The sequence below is a fragment of the Aythya marila genome, assembly GCF_965140915.1.
Source record: "Aythya marila genome assembly, chromosome: 3".
Classification (NCBI taxonomy): Eukaryota; Metazoa; Chordata; class Aves; order Anseriformes; family Anatidae; genus Aythya; species Aythya marila.
Genome location: NC_139044.1, coordinates 8,131,790 through 8,149,285, shown reverse-complemented (window position 1 = coordinate 8,149,285; position 17,496 = coordinate 8,131,790). Strand labels below are relative to the sequence as shown.

At 42.5% G+C, this 17,496-nt stretch overlaps 1 protein-coding gene across 2 annotated transcripts in view; it reads right to left on the bottom strand.

Annotated features, from left to right (window-relative positions):
- Window positions 1–5,684: 5,684 nt before the first annotated feature.
- ZC3H6 (zinc finger CCCH-type containing 6) overlaps window positions 5,685–17,496 on the bottom strand; it is a 31,494-nt gene continuing 19,682 nt past the window's right edge. Inside the window, exons 3-9 of one of the 2 annotated variants that reach the window (XM_082756741.1) lie at window positions 14,605–14,721; window positions 12,964–13,075; window positions 12,250–12,359; window positions 11,302–11,555; window positions 10,144–10,664; window positions 9,633–9,872; window positions 5,685–8,517 (exon numbers count right to left, since the gene is read on the bottom strand). In XM_082756741.1, coding sequence (XP_082612867.1) covers window positions 7,013–8,517; window positions 9,633–9,872; window positions 10,144–10,664; window positions 11,302–11,555; window positions 12,250–12,359; window positions 12,964–13,075; window positions 14,605–14,721 — 2,859 coding nt within the window. In that variant the 3' untranslated portion in view covers window positions 5,685–7,012. The remainder of the gene's footprint in view (window positions 8,518–9,632; window positions 9,873–10,143; window positions 10,665–11,301; window positions 11,556–12,249; window positions 12,360–12,963; window positions 13,076–14,604; window positions 14,722–17,496) is intronic. The other variant, XM_082756740.1, reaches the window with a different exon arrangement.

Sequence of the window (17,496 nt, the reverse complement as noted above, 5' to 3'; positions counted from 1 at the left end):
CAGGCAGCTGTGCTGCCTCCTTTACTCACCCAAAACTGCGTCGGAAACATGCAGGCAGAGACTTCTCAGCATCGATGCATCTGCACGCTCCAGACTTGAAATCTGTTCAGTTCTTGTCTCGACAGCAGCAGAGCGGTGCTCTCAGCATCTCCCTTGCCAGCAGCCCTAGGAGGCATGAGGGAGAAGACAGTGACACGCTGTGGAGTGGCCCCAGAAGGATGTCCCAGGTCACCAAGGACATGGCAACAAGGATGCTTCACATGACTCAGTTTCTGAGGAAGCAGGGCCCCATCACGGTATGAAGTGTTTCACCCCCCCTGCCCCAGCACTTTAATAGGCATAAAGAAAAGATTTTTTCCTCAAGAGTGTGGTCAAACCCCGTGACAAAGCTGCCCAGTGCCTGCTGAAACACCAGCATTATCCCACCCTTCTAAGAGTGGCACTGGGTGCCTCCAAGAATTACACTGGGAAGTGAACAAAGTACTGGGAATTACTTTCCTGAAAGGAGATGCAAGTCCTGTGTCGAGTCCTTTCCTCATTTCAGAGCACACCTGGCCTTTCCACGTGCTCCTGTCTTACAAGAAAGGGGTCTGTTTTCTCCTTCTCTCCCGCACCACATTTTTGTTTTGTTTTAGAGCAAGGAGCAGCTTGTCGCCTGTGCCAGGCACATGGCCTCTGACGGGCAGGTGTTTGTCAGATTTGGCCGCCTCGTTGCGAAGAACTGCCCGGACAAGAGCTGCTCCTCGGAGCTGCTGTGCGCTGCAGAGCAGACCCACACCATCAGCAGCCAGCTCGGCATTGTGGCCAGGTGGGTTGCTGCAGACAGGGACAGCCACCCCCAAGGCTGGTAGCCCCTCCTCAAAGGGATGTGCGTGGCGATCTCCAGAGGTCCTTGTCGGACCCAGGGGTAGCCCTTAAAGCTCAGCTACAACCGACAGCGCTCCCTCTCCTCCTTTGGTTGCCGTAAGCAGCCCTTTGCTCCCCCATCTTGTCTGCCTCTCTTTCCCCTGCACTCCAAAGCTGGAAACCTGCCACAATAGTGCAGGGGACACCTCTCTGGGCTTTGGAGTACCTGGCCACGCAGGAGAAGCCCGCTGTCTGATTCTTCTCCAGTAGTAAAATACTTTAAAATTTCTTTCAGGGTAAAAGCAGTCACTGCAGAGAGCAGGTCTGCTTCGGAGCTGCTCGTGAGCAACGCGCAGAACCTCCTTCAGGCCATTTTGCACGTTCTGAGGGCAGCCGAGGCAGCATGCATCAAAGTAAGTTAATGCTGATGACACTAAATAGGTTTCACAAGGTAAGCCCATGACACGGGGAGCTCCTACAGCCACGTCAGGTTACAGGGAGGTGGCAACTGGCTGCTGTGGGACCTCTGTCAACTCCAGCTAGGGGCAAAGATTGTTACTGTGATGTTTCTGTTTCACACCTTTGTGTCTCATTTCCAAAGCCTCCCATGCCTCTTTCCAGGCATCAAATCTGCGCTGTCACTGCTACCAAGCTGGTCCACTTCCCATTTCATTTTTGGACAGGAGAGCAGCAGCATCTCACTGGAGGCCTTTATCTGGAAATATTCCATGTCAGCCTTAGCCTTTCTGTTGTCTCAAGATGAGCTTTGATCAGAAGTCCCAAGAGCTCGCCTTGCAGCTGCCAACGGCGGCTGACTGATCCAATTGTAAATAGTTTGTGAGAGCAGACTCTATCTGAAAGCACTTAGAAAACAAGTACAAATACAACAACACTGCACTGATGCAGTTTTTCTTTGTGGCTTAACCTCCTGTATAATCCTACAACTTTTGCTGAGCCCCAGCATGTCATTTTGAGAGGCAGTTTTGATTGGAATTTTATTGGATGGAGAATCAGCAGGCACTGAAAAGCTCCTCCTGTGCTCACCTGCCCATACTGGTAGAAGCATACTAGGTACATCCATTTTTTACTCTGCTGATGCCAGCCTGAGCTAAGCAGCCATTCTTTTATCTTGATTGTCTAGATTACAAAGTCCTTCATGACCCAGCTTTTTCTCTTTAGAAATGCATGGATCTACTTACCAATATGCTAACTAGATGGCATTTTTTCCCACTGTCTGTAAGCAGGTTTTGAAGCATTTTAAGTACTTTTTCAAGCATTAACTGTTAGAAATGCCACATTGATTGCACGCACATCATTACATTCAGGCTTGTATATCATACAAGACATTTTAAACCAGTTCATGCACAACAAGATGTTAAAGCATTCAAACATTTTGTCTCCTACTAGGGCTTGCACCAGCCCCCACCTGACTCTGAAGAAGGGGAAGTAGCTGCTTTTTGCATTCAGTGGAGAAAAAAACTGTTGCGGCATAGAGCCGAGGAGTGTTTAAACTCAGAGAGGGACGAACTAGGCCTCCGCAAGACTCAGGCAAGGGCTGAGCCTACCCTCACAGCTATGGTACAAGAACAACCACCCCTGACCAAGAACAACCCCAAGAGTCTGAAACCTGTTCAAGGCCATGCACTTACGGGCAGTCACCCCTAAAAGCAGGAAGGGACGTGTGCTGCGGATGAGCTGCATCGCCGGCTGGCCTTGGCAGAAAGAGCACAGCCAGTGCTGGACTCGCCCAGCTCCTGGCTCTTCTGCTAGCGCTGTGCTCATAGGACTGAAAGCACAAGGCCTGACGAGGCTTTTGTGTGCTGGCTGCTCTGCCTATGGCAAACCCCACCCTGCAGACACTGCATCCTTTTGGCAACTGTATGGCAAGAGGAATAAAACGATGCCACATGCTGCTGTTATTTCCTAAGAGGCCTCTCCTCCAGCTGGTGTTTGAAGTTGGGTAACACAATGTGCTACTGAGCCATAGAGGACAAGGGAGCTGGGGAAGAGCCATCAGAGGAGCTTTATGCAGGGACAGGGAAACCAGAGGGTTTCCTGTTGAGGAGAACGTCAGCATTCACAGATCTTTGTTATGTGGCATGTGAGCCATTCTAAAACCGTAAACCAGTGGCCACCAACAGGCCACCCGGGAATCCCATTCTTTATATTCACATACTGCTTACTCCCTGCGGGCGTGAGATGGCTGGGGCTCTTACCTAGTCAGTCAGGCTTTTGGGGCCAGGGCCAGGGGGAACGTTATGGAAGGAAAACATCATTGGATGAGGTACCTTTATTACATTTCTTTCAGTAACTGCCAGTCTGCTGTGTTTTCCAGCACCTGAGATGAACAGAAGGATGTAGGAACATACCTGTAGCAGCACCGGCAAATCTGGCTGGTAGGAAGGATTGAGGGGTTCTCTAAATGCCTGTTTTGCTCATCCCCTGCACAAGAAAGCTTCACAGCTTGGAGGCCTTTTGCAGCACCCTGATCTTTAGCACACTATCGAATTCCTCTTCAACTAGCACTGTTGTGTAATTCTACCAGACACCATCCTATCAAGGGCAGCTGAAGGGGATTTTCAACAACCATCACCTTTTCTTCTAGGGGTAACAATCCTAAGTGCTGCACAGAAGTGCAGCCTGAGATACACGATCCTGCAAAAGAGTCACTGCACAGTGGGGAACTCACAGGCAAAACACAGATTCAGAAGGTAATGAGAACAAAGGTACTACAAAACCTGGAGGAAACAAGAACTGAACGAGAAGGAAGACTAAGGGATAGGGTCACTGACTTCTGAAATTCAAAACAAGCGTGTAATTAAATATTCTACACTTTGCAAGAATAAAATGACTTGATTATTGTTATGAAGGATTCATATCAAAGTCTTTTCATCATAGTAGAAAAACAGCCTACCAAGGGAGGGTAAAAATCTCCTTACGGGTCCTGTTATCATGGGGCAGCAAACACCAGCTGCCAATCTAAGAACACGCAGCCTATCTGAAATGCAGAGAACAGACAAGATGAAAGAATCTTTTCACTCCTTCACATCCGCAGGGCCAGCAGGAGCATTTTGTCACTCCTGCTGCCCCTGACTCAGCACATCCTACAGCCTGCGGAGAAATTAGACTTTTCTCCAAGATCCCTTTCAGCCCTAGAACTCTAGGGCACGCTGCTGCAGCCAAAACATTCAGTGCTGATGATCACCGACCTTGCAACTAGGAGCTTCTGGAGGATCCAGGATCAACGATACCGGCTGCTCCCGCTGCTGCTCTCCACTTCACAGCCTCAGACAGCAGTTGCAAGTGTCCAAGGGAGATGCCACTCTGGCAGCATGCTGTGTTTGTGGAAGTGATGGAAGCAAGCCTCCCCTGCGAAAGACACAGTCAGTTCACACAGCAGACCAGACTTGACTTGCTTAGTGGCTGCCGCTCATTCCAGCCAACCTCAGTGGGGCAGGACTGTCCCCACACACTTTCCTGCCCCTTCTGCTGGGCTCAGTCACCCCCCAGCACCTTCCCTTTCACTTATCAGGTAGGGCAGCACTGGCATCGCAGCAATGAATCTCCTCCGCGTCTCACGAGAGTAGCAGCAGGCACACCAGATCAGCCTTGGATTCAGGGAAGAAACCTGCAAGGAATAAACCAGTGAGCATGGGTGGGCAGGAGAGCTGAGCAGCAGCCCATGGACGCTTGTGCTGCCCAGTGGGAACTGCTGGCCAGGCATGGCTGGAGCAAGGAAGGAAGGGGTTACACAGGGAGATGACAGGCTGCAGGGACAAGCTAGCTCCTTTCAGATCACATTTCCTTCTTACCTTGTACCCCTTCTTGCCCAAAATAAAGATCTGCATTGTATTAAAGGCACTGAGATGGCAGTGGATCTCTAAGGTTAGAAACTAGCACACCACAGCCCCCTGTCAGAACACATTCCGATTTCATCTGCAGCTCCAAAATGGATCCGCCACCCAAGGTCCTTCAATTATTTCAACTGGTATCATTTTGTCTTTGGTCTTAGGCTTTCCTTTACCCCTTCTTTTCCCAATACATTCAAAAGGAAAGAGAAACAGACAAACAAACAACAAGCAAACAAAACAACAATAACAAAAGTGAGTTCAGTTTAGTGACGATATCCCCACTGCCCTGCGGAAGCTGTAACTTGAGGTTACAGCCACCCATCCTGCAAGCATGGACTAATTACCTTCCACATCTGAACGTGAAACCACACATTTGGCTTCAACATGGACTTACTCCTTTTTCTCTTTATTCCCCTAATCAATCCATGTGCTCTTTCCAAACTATTCCTATTTTTCCCTGCTGTTCAATGCTGGCTCATTTTTTACTGAAATTCTTCAACAACCAAACTTGTCATCAGATGAAGAAGCAATAAGTAATTAAGTAGGACTAGTGGATTACTCCAAAATAACGTTGACATTTTGTGTCTAGTTCTCCATTATCCAGTTCTCAATTATTGCAAGTGCTATTTAAAATACCATTTAATTAATACAGTTTATACTCTGAAAAATTGGGAAGGCAAATTGAAACCATGATTGCCTTCAGCAACGTCTCCCCTGCCACGTTTTGCACACAGAAACCAACAGCTTCCCTGAGCTCATCCAAGCTCTGCTCAGCAATGCAGGAGACAGCTCCCGTTCCTGCCTGCATCGCTGTGTGTCTCAAAGGCTCAAAAAAACAAAACCACAGAAGTTGTGATAACCATCATGCTGTCCCGGTCACAAGTGTTCCCTGGGCCAACAAAGAAGAAGAAAGAGGAAAAGGTCCACCGAGGAAGAGACTTAACGCAAAGAACCATTCCACGTGGGCGGGAACTAGGTGGCAATTGAGCAGAACGCAAATTTTTATTTTCAGTGTAGCTAGCTAGGTATAACTACATTTCCGCTAGATAAAAAACAAACCAAAAGGTAAAACAAGAGAGGCTTTGAGGACAGTTGTGCTCTGGGCATGCAACATCTTCAGAAATTAAAGAACATGCTCGACATTTCCCATAGTGACGATGATTTTTGTAGTAAGGGAACAATGACGACACGAGTGTGATCCTGGCACCACACAGCAAGCTAACTCACTGGGACTCAGCGCAAGGTCTGCTTCAAACCCCACTGCCATCTGACTGGCAAGTGGCCAAGCGGCTGAGCTACAGGCAACTTTAATCACCTTCATCCTTCAGACACCCCCTCTGCTGTTACTCCAGCCATCAGCTAGCTGCCATCACATCAACATCACAGTCATTACCAGACTTTAGCTGTACCCTTTTTAATTTTTTGTTAAAAATGTCATAAAGACACAATGAATACAAGTACTGCAGTTACATCAATACAAAAAAAGCAATACAAATTAAGCAGCTGAATACAAAAATACATTGAAATACATGAACACCACAATGTAACTTATATCACTAATCAGAATTGTGTATGCGTGAAAAAATTAAATAAAAACCTTTTTTGTATTAGACAACTTAGGTATTCTCCACTTTTAACAGTAACTTTCTTCTAGTTATGTACTTCACAATTTCTTCTATATACAGCATAGAATAAAATACTTTTAAAAGATATGACATTTTTACTCCTCAATATGTGATATAGGTCTCTTTTACACTAAGAATATTGACTGCATGAATAAAAACCAATGTCTTACATCAACTGATCTGAAAAGGAGGATCAACATTTTCCTTTTAAATCATTTATGCATACTTCCGTTAGTAAGTTTGGCTTGATGCGTCAGACAATCCTTGTCAAACAGTGTCTCTCACAGTAATGTACATAATATTGCTTGTATCTATACAATCATACAAATGTGGCAATCATATCTAAATGTTGTTTAGGAAAGAGACAGCTCACACATATACAGGTCTTCAGACTTTCTTAATGACTTATTTACAATGAAAGTGCTTTTATCAGCTCTAACACGATACAGGTTTGTTTTTTTCTACATGTCAATTATTAGTCTCCCTGAAATTGGAAAAAGTATTATATAGAAAATACCACAGCTTTGCAAACACTATAGCATACTGTATAACTGCATGTGGTTCTGAGATTAGCAGCTGAAAAGTGTTGATAATTATAATTTAAAAATAAATAAAGCAAAGAGGTAAACCAGTTACAAAACAGCAGAAAACTGCAATATTCACAACAGTAAAAAGACTTAAAATCAATTGCTAACAAAATGGTGAAGCAGTTGGATCGAAAGTCTTGAAAACATCTTTTAGCGACTTATCATCTGATTCCCCATTCGGATCGTTATCCTGTGTCTGAGTTACCTGTCCAGGCTGTCTAACCTGCCTTGGATCGTTGTACTGCGGTCTGATTAATCCTGATAAAGCTTGGATAGGAAGATTATGCACCGCAGGTGCAGCGCTGGAGTGTTTAGCCTGAGATTTACTGGTGCTATTTGCTTTATCTGAAGTGGCTTCTCCTGATCCTTCCGTATTTTTTTCCACGTTCAAGGCAGGCTTCGGCAGTGATGCATCTTCCGAGAGACTGGGTTCATTTTTGCCAGAATTTTTCAAAATACTTTTTTTCTGGTTCTCCCCGTTCTCTCCTGAAGTAGCTGGAGCTGTGTCCAACGATGATGAGCTGTGGTCTCTCGGATCATACAAGCTAATACCGCTCAGTATCGAGCCCGGAGTTCCCAGCCTGACACCACTTGACGACAACTTGGGCGCGTAGGGAGGCAGAGCATCGGGGTCAGGCTTAGCAGTCGCAGCTTCCGAGGTCTGCGAGGAACTGGCAGCAGATCTGGCAAGGCGGGGGTCAAATTTGGAAGGGTGCGAATCTTTTGCAACTCCATGATGTGAATCTGCACTAGACAGTCTGTGGAGCCTGGGATCAACGTTTTTTTGTAAGCGAGGGTCTCCTAATTTGCTTGAGCTACTGGTGTGCGAATCCGCAGACTGATCCAGATAGCTGCTCCTGCCCGCTAAGTTGTTCTTTGCTTTCGCAGCTAGTCTTGGGTCAGCTGGCATTGCATTTGGATGGGGATCGTTTTTCAGATTCCGCAGTTTATTAAGTCTCTGGTCAGCAATGAGTGGAGGAAGAGGTAAATTAATTGAGGAGACAGGGTCGGGCTTAGGCAAAGGTACTGGGAGCAAGTCTTCGGGTGCCCATACAATATGCTTAGCAAAGTTTGGTTTCATCAGGGTAACGTCCATTTTAATGTGGCTGAACTGCCTAAGCTGCGATCGGGGATCCCTCAGTGTTACACCAGGCAAAGGTTCCAATGGTATGAGAAAAGCTCGTTCTCTCAGTTCTCTTTCTGAGTCCTCTTCATCATCATCCATCCCTTTTTGCTTGACTTTTACACCGGTGTGAGGGTGGTGTAAGTCTAGCTTTGCTCCCCCAAGAGATGAGCTGGCATGCCCGCCCTCATTAACCTTGTGCATCCTGGGGTCTCGTGCAAGCCGGGGGTCCAAGGCTGCGGATTCTGAAGGCTTTCTGGGGGTCGACCTTGGTGAGGCCCTAAGTCTTGGGTCTGCAGCCTGAGGCCCTGCACCTTTGTCTTTTGCCAGCCTCGGATCAGTAGGAATACCAAGCATGTGCTGCTCTGTGGAATGCTGTTGCCGATTCCTGAAGTTTTCACTTTGCTTCTTCAAGGTTTTTAGTATTGATTTAACACTGCTCCCCTCTTCTTCTTCACTACTGGAGTACCAGTTGACATTGTCATCTGAGAAAAGAGGATTCAAGTAAATGATCACTGGGGAATAAAACAGTGGATTTACTCATATAAAGGGGTAACTTCTCAGTAAAATAATGGAACTGAGTAATAATACTAAGGCCTGACATCAAGTCCTCACTCACTGTATTACAACCACCATATGACACACAAAAAAAAAAACAAAAAAAAAAACAAATTAAATAAGGAACTGAAACAAAAATAAATGTAGTTAGCTGAGGTACTCCCAAACTCTGCTGCATTCTCTCCACATCTCTCTCTCTTGATATTAATTTGGGAAAATAACCTACTTCCAAACAATTATTTCTACTAGTACTGGTAAAAGACAACATTTTAAAACTGAGTCTGGATGAAAGTGACCTTGCGTTGAAGAATATGTGAAGTATAACAACACCTTTCAGTTGTCTTAAAAACAGATATGTTACAAATGTGGAATTTGCTGCTTCATTACACAGGTAACAGAAGTACTTCCAGAAGCCACAGAAAAGGGTGCAGCAGCAAGCAGGCCAAGGGACAAACATACTCTGTGCTGCTCAAGCTGATCTGCAGGTTTACTGTTCTCTACTGGCTATAGCTTACAGAAACACTCAAATTAAACACTGCAAATTTCAGATATTGCAGAGGGGAAAAAAACTGCTCTAGAGAAATAGAATATGCAAAAAAGATCAAGAGACACAACTGAATAAACAGAATCTAAGAGGCTCTTGCAGTATTGGAGTTAGAAATAATAACCCTGTTTCAATCAGGGGTTTTAAGAAGCAATTGAGTTATCAGCAAGAGAACCTTTTAAAAGTGCAGACTACATCAAAAATTATCCACAGATCTACGGTTGGACTAGATGATCTCAGACATCTTTTCCAACCTAAATGATTCTATGATTCTATCTTTCTACTTCGAACTGAAATGCAGAAACTAAACCTATACTAAAATCCTAGAATAAGCTGGAAAGAAAAGCAAGTACCTTGAGCTGAAAATACCGAGCTGGTACTTGTGCACTCACAGTAATTATGAATGGCAATATGATGAAAAATTCAAATCAACGGATTTGTTCCAGGATAATATATGGTCAGTAAGTAAATTCTGGACATTAACAAAATTAACTTTACCTTCATCTTTGCTCATTGCCCTCTGACCCTGGCTGCTGACAGAGTCTCCATCTCTTTGATGCTTTTGACTAAGTCTTACATAAAGGGCTTTCTGCATTGCTGGAAGAAAATCTGGTACATTAATGGATGGTTTATGGCCCATATGACTACTCATGCAGTCTGACTCGCTTCCACCTTGATGAGACTCTTGAGCCATAAGGTGAGCTTGGTGGTCTGTAAATTCTCCATGCCACGTTCCATCTGCAGTAAAAAAAAAAAATAAACAGTCAGCAGCTACCCCATACAAGCTTTTAGAGCAAAGGCAGTAAGACACAAAACACAATCTAGCAAAACTAGCACAACATATTACACAAACAGAAATCATCATCTGAAAATGTGCATATGGTGAAGGCATCACAACAGGTGTGGTTTTCTCTCCAATATTCTTTCAGCTGCTCAGTTTCCAAGCCATGTTTTAACACTGTACAACTACAAACCACGATATGAAACAACAATTATTAAATGTCCTTACCACCAGAGTTATTAGCTGGCTGGAAGTTATGTACAGCTTGATGAGAATAATAATTGTCGTAGAAATCAGCTGGGTTCTGAATAGGCTCGTAATTCATATTCGGCTGCCGCTCACCAGGCATCTGCTGGTACTGTGGCCCTGGAGGACAATGATTATCTCTCGGCATATTCACCATATGTCCTTGAACTCCTGGGCCACTGTAAGATCCACCAAGACCTGGTGGTGTCAGAGGTGGACCACCTTGCTGTCCTTGCATAGGCATGCCAGACTGGTTCTGTGGTCCTAGAAAGCCTGGTGGAACACCCTGCATAGGAGGACTTTGCGGCATTCCTGGGCCTTGAGGCCCTCCACATGGATGATGTCCAGGAGAACCTGGGTGCATTGGCGGTCCATTATGTCCTTGCGACATGCCAGGTCCTGGCCCTGGACTTGAACCTGGATTATACATATGCTGAGAATGGGGGTCATTTCCCTGAAACGGTGGTCTTGGTGGCGATGAGCTGTTATAAAAGGTTGGTGGCCTATAGGCAAAAGAAAATTAATAAATCACTTGCAAAAATTTTTCACTTACAAACAGCCTACTAGCTATCTCTTCCCCATCTTCACTCCTACAGATGCCTGTTTCATATATATTTGTTTTCAAGTTGGATAAAAATCTGAAAGAAAAATAATTTTCAAAACAAATAACTGCGTATGTTACAAATAGCTCATAACACATTACTGAGCTTGTCTACAAGTAGAACTTTTTTTTTTTTTAATGAACACATCCAAAACTGAACATTTGATGCAACTACGAGTTTTAGACATGTCACAGCCAACAATCTCCATGAGGAGGTTCCATTGTCTTTGGTATGGAAAGATCCAACCATAAAAAGACTTTAGAAGGAAAATGAACTTTGCTCAGCCTGCAAATGGAGATAGACAAGACAGGCACAGAGCCAAAACAAGAGCCAAAGGAGTGGCTTTCTGGAAGGTCAAGGCTCAGTAAGTAATCCTTTTAAGGAAAGCATTAAATGAATAAATAATTGATAGCCACTATTTGACGGATCATTAATTTAACAGTACACTCAGAGGCATATACTGACATAAACTAAGAGAATATTTTATGCATTTATGTAGCCATGTTCTAGGAATTCTACAGAAAAATCTAAAACCTACTTTTTTCCAATTTTGTGTGCTAAATCCACAGTAGGCTTCACAACAATTTCAAAGAGAGATGGTATTTTCTTATATTCTCCTGAAGGATCTTGATAATTCTCTATATCAGACTCAGAAAACGGATATTGCTCTGGTGGGGTTGGCAGAAGCCCAACACCTGGTGGTGGCTTAGGGAGAGGAACTATGCCACGCTTTCTGAGTTCCTCCAGTTCTTTCTCATCTTCATTTTGTGGTTCCTCTTCATTATTCAAAACCTAGAATGAAGCAATATAGCAAAGAGTCCATTATTTTTACAGTATATGCAATTCCATTTAGTCTTGCATTTTCCATTTAAATGTAATTACCTGCTGCAGTACTAGTATATATTGGCATCAAACTCAGGAAAATTAGAAAGCTATTATTATTTGTTCCATAGGACACCAATTTACATCCAGAAAGAAAATGACAGAAATGGAATTCTAAATTCTAAAATTCATAATGCTTTTAGTGTTAAACCTACATCACCTTTCTTTTAAGACCTGTTGTATAGTAACTGGGGGGAGATGTGAATATACTACTTAACACAAAGGTCAGAATTTCATGAATCATTCAGAGGAGGCAACTCATTCCTTTCTCCACCCTGAGTTCAGAAGTCAGATGATATCTAACATCAAGACAACCAAAGCTACACTTCTTGTTATGGAGTGCACGGAGACTTGCACGGAAAGGGAGTCCAAAAGTCCATGGGCAGAATTACTAGCTGTGAAAATAAGTGAGTCAGATATGACTGAAAAATAATGGGTGGCAAAGGGAATTTGATGTATGGAACCAAGTCACAGACCTGCAGTGCTAAAGAGCAACAGGAAATAATAGCATTGTTAGAGTTTAGCACCCAAGCGCCGTGGAAATTTCTAGCAGCACCCTCCATTCTTTTCGGGGAAACTCACTTTCAGACTACAAATTGCTCACCTTATCCAACAACTCTTTTGTTTCCGCAGTCAAAGGAGCATGAGAAAATTTGCACTTATCTCCTTGATAGCATTTTGCTCCTGTATGGTAAAACTTGCAAGGGAATTCATGTAAGCAAAATGTTAAGGATTCCTAACAAAGGCTGATTGTTAGTCTGCACTGTTTGGCAAGTTTATTAAATTCAGTTATCAGCTATCCTTCAATTTTTCCCAAATCCTTTTATCTTTTCACAGCAGTATCTTAACAATTTTGAAAGCTAATAACCAACTTACCTCTTAGTTTCACTTACCATTCTACTAATAATTACGTTACTGTAGCTTGAACATTATTTCTTACTAGATACTAAAACTGTGATTAAAAAGATCAGTGTCTCATTTCCAAATACAAAAAAAAAAAAAAAAAAAAAAAAAAGAACAAATCAGGGTTTAAAAAGTACATGGATATCAGGATTTTAAAAGTGTAAGGACAAAAGCATGTAACTTCATGCTTTTTATCTTCTAAGACATTAAACATCTTCCTAAGCTAAACAAAACCAGTAATTTCATACATATTTTCTCCTCCTACTGGAGTAGAATAATTATCTTCCTCTAGTAAATCCATATATACTTTTGTATAGTCTCTTAAGAAAAGACATAGACACCCTCTGAACTCATTTACATGAATTAGGAGTAAATATCAACAGTCAGTTTGATTCAAGTATTTTTTTAAGGATATTGTGCAAGTAAATGCAGTTCTCTCCTTTGGTGCAGTAACCCTGTATGTAAAACTTGCAGATTTCCTTTTTCTTTTCTATCTCTGCATCATGATCAAATTTACACTGCTCTCCCTATAAATAAGAAAAGAGGAGAAATACATTATCAATCTGAAATGCTGATTAATTCCATTTTACATTTAAAGAAAAGCATCCTCCTTAGCTGAATTTAAACTTTTTATCATTACTAACACAGCATTATAATGTAAGTACGTTCCTATTAATGGGGAGGGGAGGGGGGGGGGGTTAGACATGGAAAAAGAATTCCTGAATCTAAGTTCAAAAGAATATATGCAATGGTTAAAGAAAACAAGCTGGTCTTATGGCACCAGTTCTCTTCTCTGTTTCTGTTTAGCAATTAACATTAAAAAGACATTTAAACAAATATTTAAATAGTTTACTGTTTTTTTTTTTTTTCCCATACAAACTATTGTGCACTTAATCAGAAAATCTGATTCTCTTTTAACATCATGTGGTAGAACCAAAATAAGTCCAACGAAGTATTAAACTATTCCATGTAGGAAAAATGGAGTCCAATCAACATCAAGTTGTCAACCACATCATGTTATACATCAGGATTTGGTTGCTGGAGAAGTTATTTTTTTACTTCTTTGTAATTATTCTCAGGAAAAATATACTAAATGCTCTTTCAACTACTGGTTTTAAAACTGAAGGTGGCAGCAAATCCTCATCTTACTGGAGCATAACATACTAAAATATATAAAGCCAGCAAAAAATGCATTCCTTTCAATTTGCCCCCTTGGTTTAGGCAGAAAAGCACACTAATTTTCACCCTCACTTTCACCATCTGAAAAAGAAACAGAGAATGTTCTATCATGAAACACACAGAAGAACTGAATATAAATGGCGCACTCACTTATTTGAGAAGGATGGAGTTTTTCTTAAATGTATTTTCTAACTGACTGAACTATTCTGACATCAGAGGATTCAACTTCACAGCAGCATTAGCTTCAAAATGAAGCAACAGCAATTTTTTAATGCAATAACAGACTGTCTTGCTAGGGTTTTTGCTTGCCAGCTGACTGCTCTGAATAGTATTCTCTTCTTTCTGTTGCCTTCCACTTGCTGGCTGAAGGAAGATGACTTCAGTTCTTTGGCAGGGGAACTATTACTACAACCCCACTTTTTACTTCAGAGAGAGAAATAATTCAGCATAATTAAGCAATTCCTTCAATGTTTCAAAATTCTAGTACCATAAAACAGATAAATGATCTAATACTTTCAGGAATCATTGCCTATCTACAGATTCCACACCTAAGATTCGTTACAGATTTGCACGACACATTGTCAGTCTAAGTTTATAATACTATCACAGAGGTTTTTACTGTAAACACGCTAGTTAGCAAACACAACCATTTTTAATAGAATTGGTTATAATCGTAGAAGTGTAACAGAGGGAATATTTTTCCACAAAATTTTCTGTTGGCATTTATCTATAAATATGTCAAACATAAGAAGTAAAAACTCTGAGTTTCAACCCATTAAGTTTTTCTTATACCAGCTAAGTAAAACAAAACAAAACAAAAATCTTCTCCCTTTCCTCACACCAAAGAAGTATACCGACAGACACCACGCATATTTACCTTGATACATCTCCCTTCAAGGAAATATTTACAAATTTGTTTGCCTTTGTGTTCCACTGTATGCTGATTTATGAATTCCTGACTCATGTTAACCCATTTCTTCACTGGTTTGCCATCCTGTAAGGAAAATGAACATCCTGTTGATGCTTACTTATTAAGTCCAGCTGCAACAGTGTTAGAGCATATTTAGTGCAGTAGTTACCCCTAAATGTGATTAACTACACCATGATTAAGTTCTTAATATTATACTCACAGATCAAAATAAAGGTAAACACACACACTTGTACATAAGAAAACTTGCACATTAGAAAACTTAGCTGCTTTAATGCTACATTTGCTATAAATGCAATCAAATCAGAAACTTCTCACACTACAACAGATGTTCTGTCCATTCAGTGAACTTATTTACCTCTTACACTTCATTTGGAAATGCTCAAAGGCAGGGCTGGCTCACAGGCACCCAGCAAGCCAGCTCCCACCTCCCTAACTGAGGGCACCTCTGAACATGGGCTTTGGTAACTACCCCTGCGACGTGCCACCCCTGCAAGCCTTAACGTAAAATAACATTCAGTTACAGAAGAGCCCAAACACAGCATTTCCTAGTTTTTCCTTGAACTATGCAGTGCTAGCAGCTTGTTGGCCACCAGGAGTCAGCCTTTAATCCTCATCAGTCAGCTCGGTAAGCACATTGATTAATGCCTGGCATTTTCAAAGACAACACCCTGTTCCAGCACCAGGTACCCTGGCCAGAATGCCTCCCCCAGGGTCCACCTTTTTCTGCTGTTCTCTACCCAAACTGCACTGCCCTTTGTGACAGAGCTGCTGCTTCCCCATGTGATGAGTGGGGAGAGTTGAGGCACGTGGCTGGGAATGGCGATTCACCAGTGCTTCTGGGAAGAGAGCAGCAGAGGGCACTGAGCAGCAGCACTGGTGGTGCAGGAGCTCTTGTTGCTGAGAAAATCCTGAACGATCAACCACCTCATCTTTGCATTTCCTTCATAAATATACTGTAATCAAACCTTATCACCCCATGTTACCACCACGCGTGGTGTTCAGTTCAAACAAATTCCTGTTTTTACTATTTTAATAAATTTGTACATGAATATAGGAGTAATGCCTGTAGCAGAGTCGGAAGCTGAACAATCATCCAGATATCTAGGCTACCACCTCAGCTATAAAGCTATATTTAATCTAACCTCCCCCTCTACCTGCTTCTCACATGATTTTTATGCCTTATTTGCAATGGTAGGTGGTCGCCTACTGATCTGCCAATAGAGGGAAATTAAGCTTTTCCAATTTCTGATTTCCACAGGAATGAGCAGGGCTCTGACTGCTGAGTAGGAACTTCTGAAATGGAATGGATGTGGTTCCTCACAGCAATCAAACTGAAAACATGAGCATCAGCACATCTTGTGTCTGCACTCAGTTTGCTTGGCAAATTAAGCAATGTCACAAAACATTAAAACGAAGAACAATTAGCGGATTTTGTTGACATTGAGAAGCAACGTCTTGAACATTGCTTCGGGCTAGGAACACCACTCCTGGGTCAGTGGAGATCCCATCTCTACTTGGAACACATTAAATCCAGAGAAATCTCAGCTGCCCCAAACAAAGAAGTTCTGAATCCAGTACTTGATCCTATTCAAGATTAATTCAAATACCAAACAAAAACAATGCCCTGAGCCTTTCTGAGAGCACTGAAAGTCAGTTACCATCCCACACCTCAAAGCACTTGAAACAACAGCTCAAGGAAGGTTGAAATGCTCCAGTTGTGTCACTGAGAGTCCCGGGGGTGCAGCTGCATGGCAGAAGAATCTCATCAGTCACCCCACCACACAACTCGGCATCTGCGTGGCAGAACTCATAACTTCGCTGCAGCCAGGAGCCCAGCTTTTTGTTTTCTGTCTCCTAGCCCTGCTGGGGCCTGCCTGCAGCTGCCTCCTCGTCTCCACCCTTCCCCACAGCTTGGAGACAGAGCTGGATGACAGGGCATGTTCGGCAGCACCAGTAAGGAGGAGTCCTATGAACAAGCATCATCCTAACTGATCCAACAGCTGCCCTTCTCCCTACCACATACAGGGCAGGGAAAGGAAAATCTGATCTGGACCACCCGGGAGCCCACGAGAGCTGGGCCATCTGCAGAGCACAAAGATAAATTACCATGGCTGAACCACGCATTACTGCGTCAGCAAGAAGCCAGCCACGTGTATTCTTCAGTGCAGGAGGGAGGAGAGCCGCAGATATTTTAGGGAGAAAGATAAACTACCACTGCCTCAGAATCTGATCTCAATGCGCTGTATACATTTAAATGTGAGTTTGCTTAAACGATGTTTTTCAGCCATGGATGGGTTTGATCTTTTAATCAGCAATTCTGTTTTGTTTTGGTTTGGTTTGTTTGTTGTTTTTTTTTTTTTCATTTAGATAGTTGAAGATTGGTGTGACAAATTTATTAATACCATGGCAATATCAAACACCAAGTTTTCTCTAATTCCTATAACAATAATTGGTAATTCCTGTAATAAATAATTACTAAGCCAAAACCAAGGTCATATACATTTCCATTTCCACCACCATAGCTCTGGAAAGAAGCAGAATCCTTCATGATTCAGAAGAAAATTAGCAAAACATGTGAAGCCATCCAGTTTCTCCACTGAAAAAACTGAGGTGGATTGGTAGTAGCAAAATGTCATCTTTTAGAAACAGTTAACATGGAAGCTCATAAGCTATTCAAAATCAAAGCTCATAAACCACTTCTGTTATTTTTTTTTTATTTCCAAGAAAAACAAGAAAATGATCTATTAGTTTAAGTTATCAACTGTACTTTGTACATCAAGTGCAGTAAAATTCTTTTAAGGGGAAACTGACTTTTCTAGAGACAAGAACAAAAAGCGA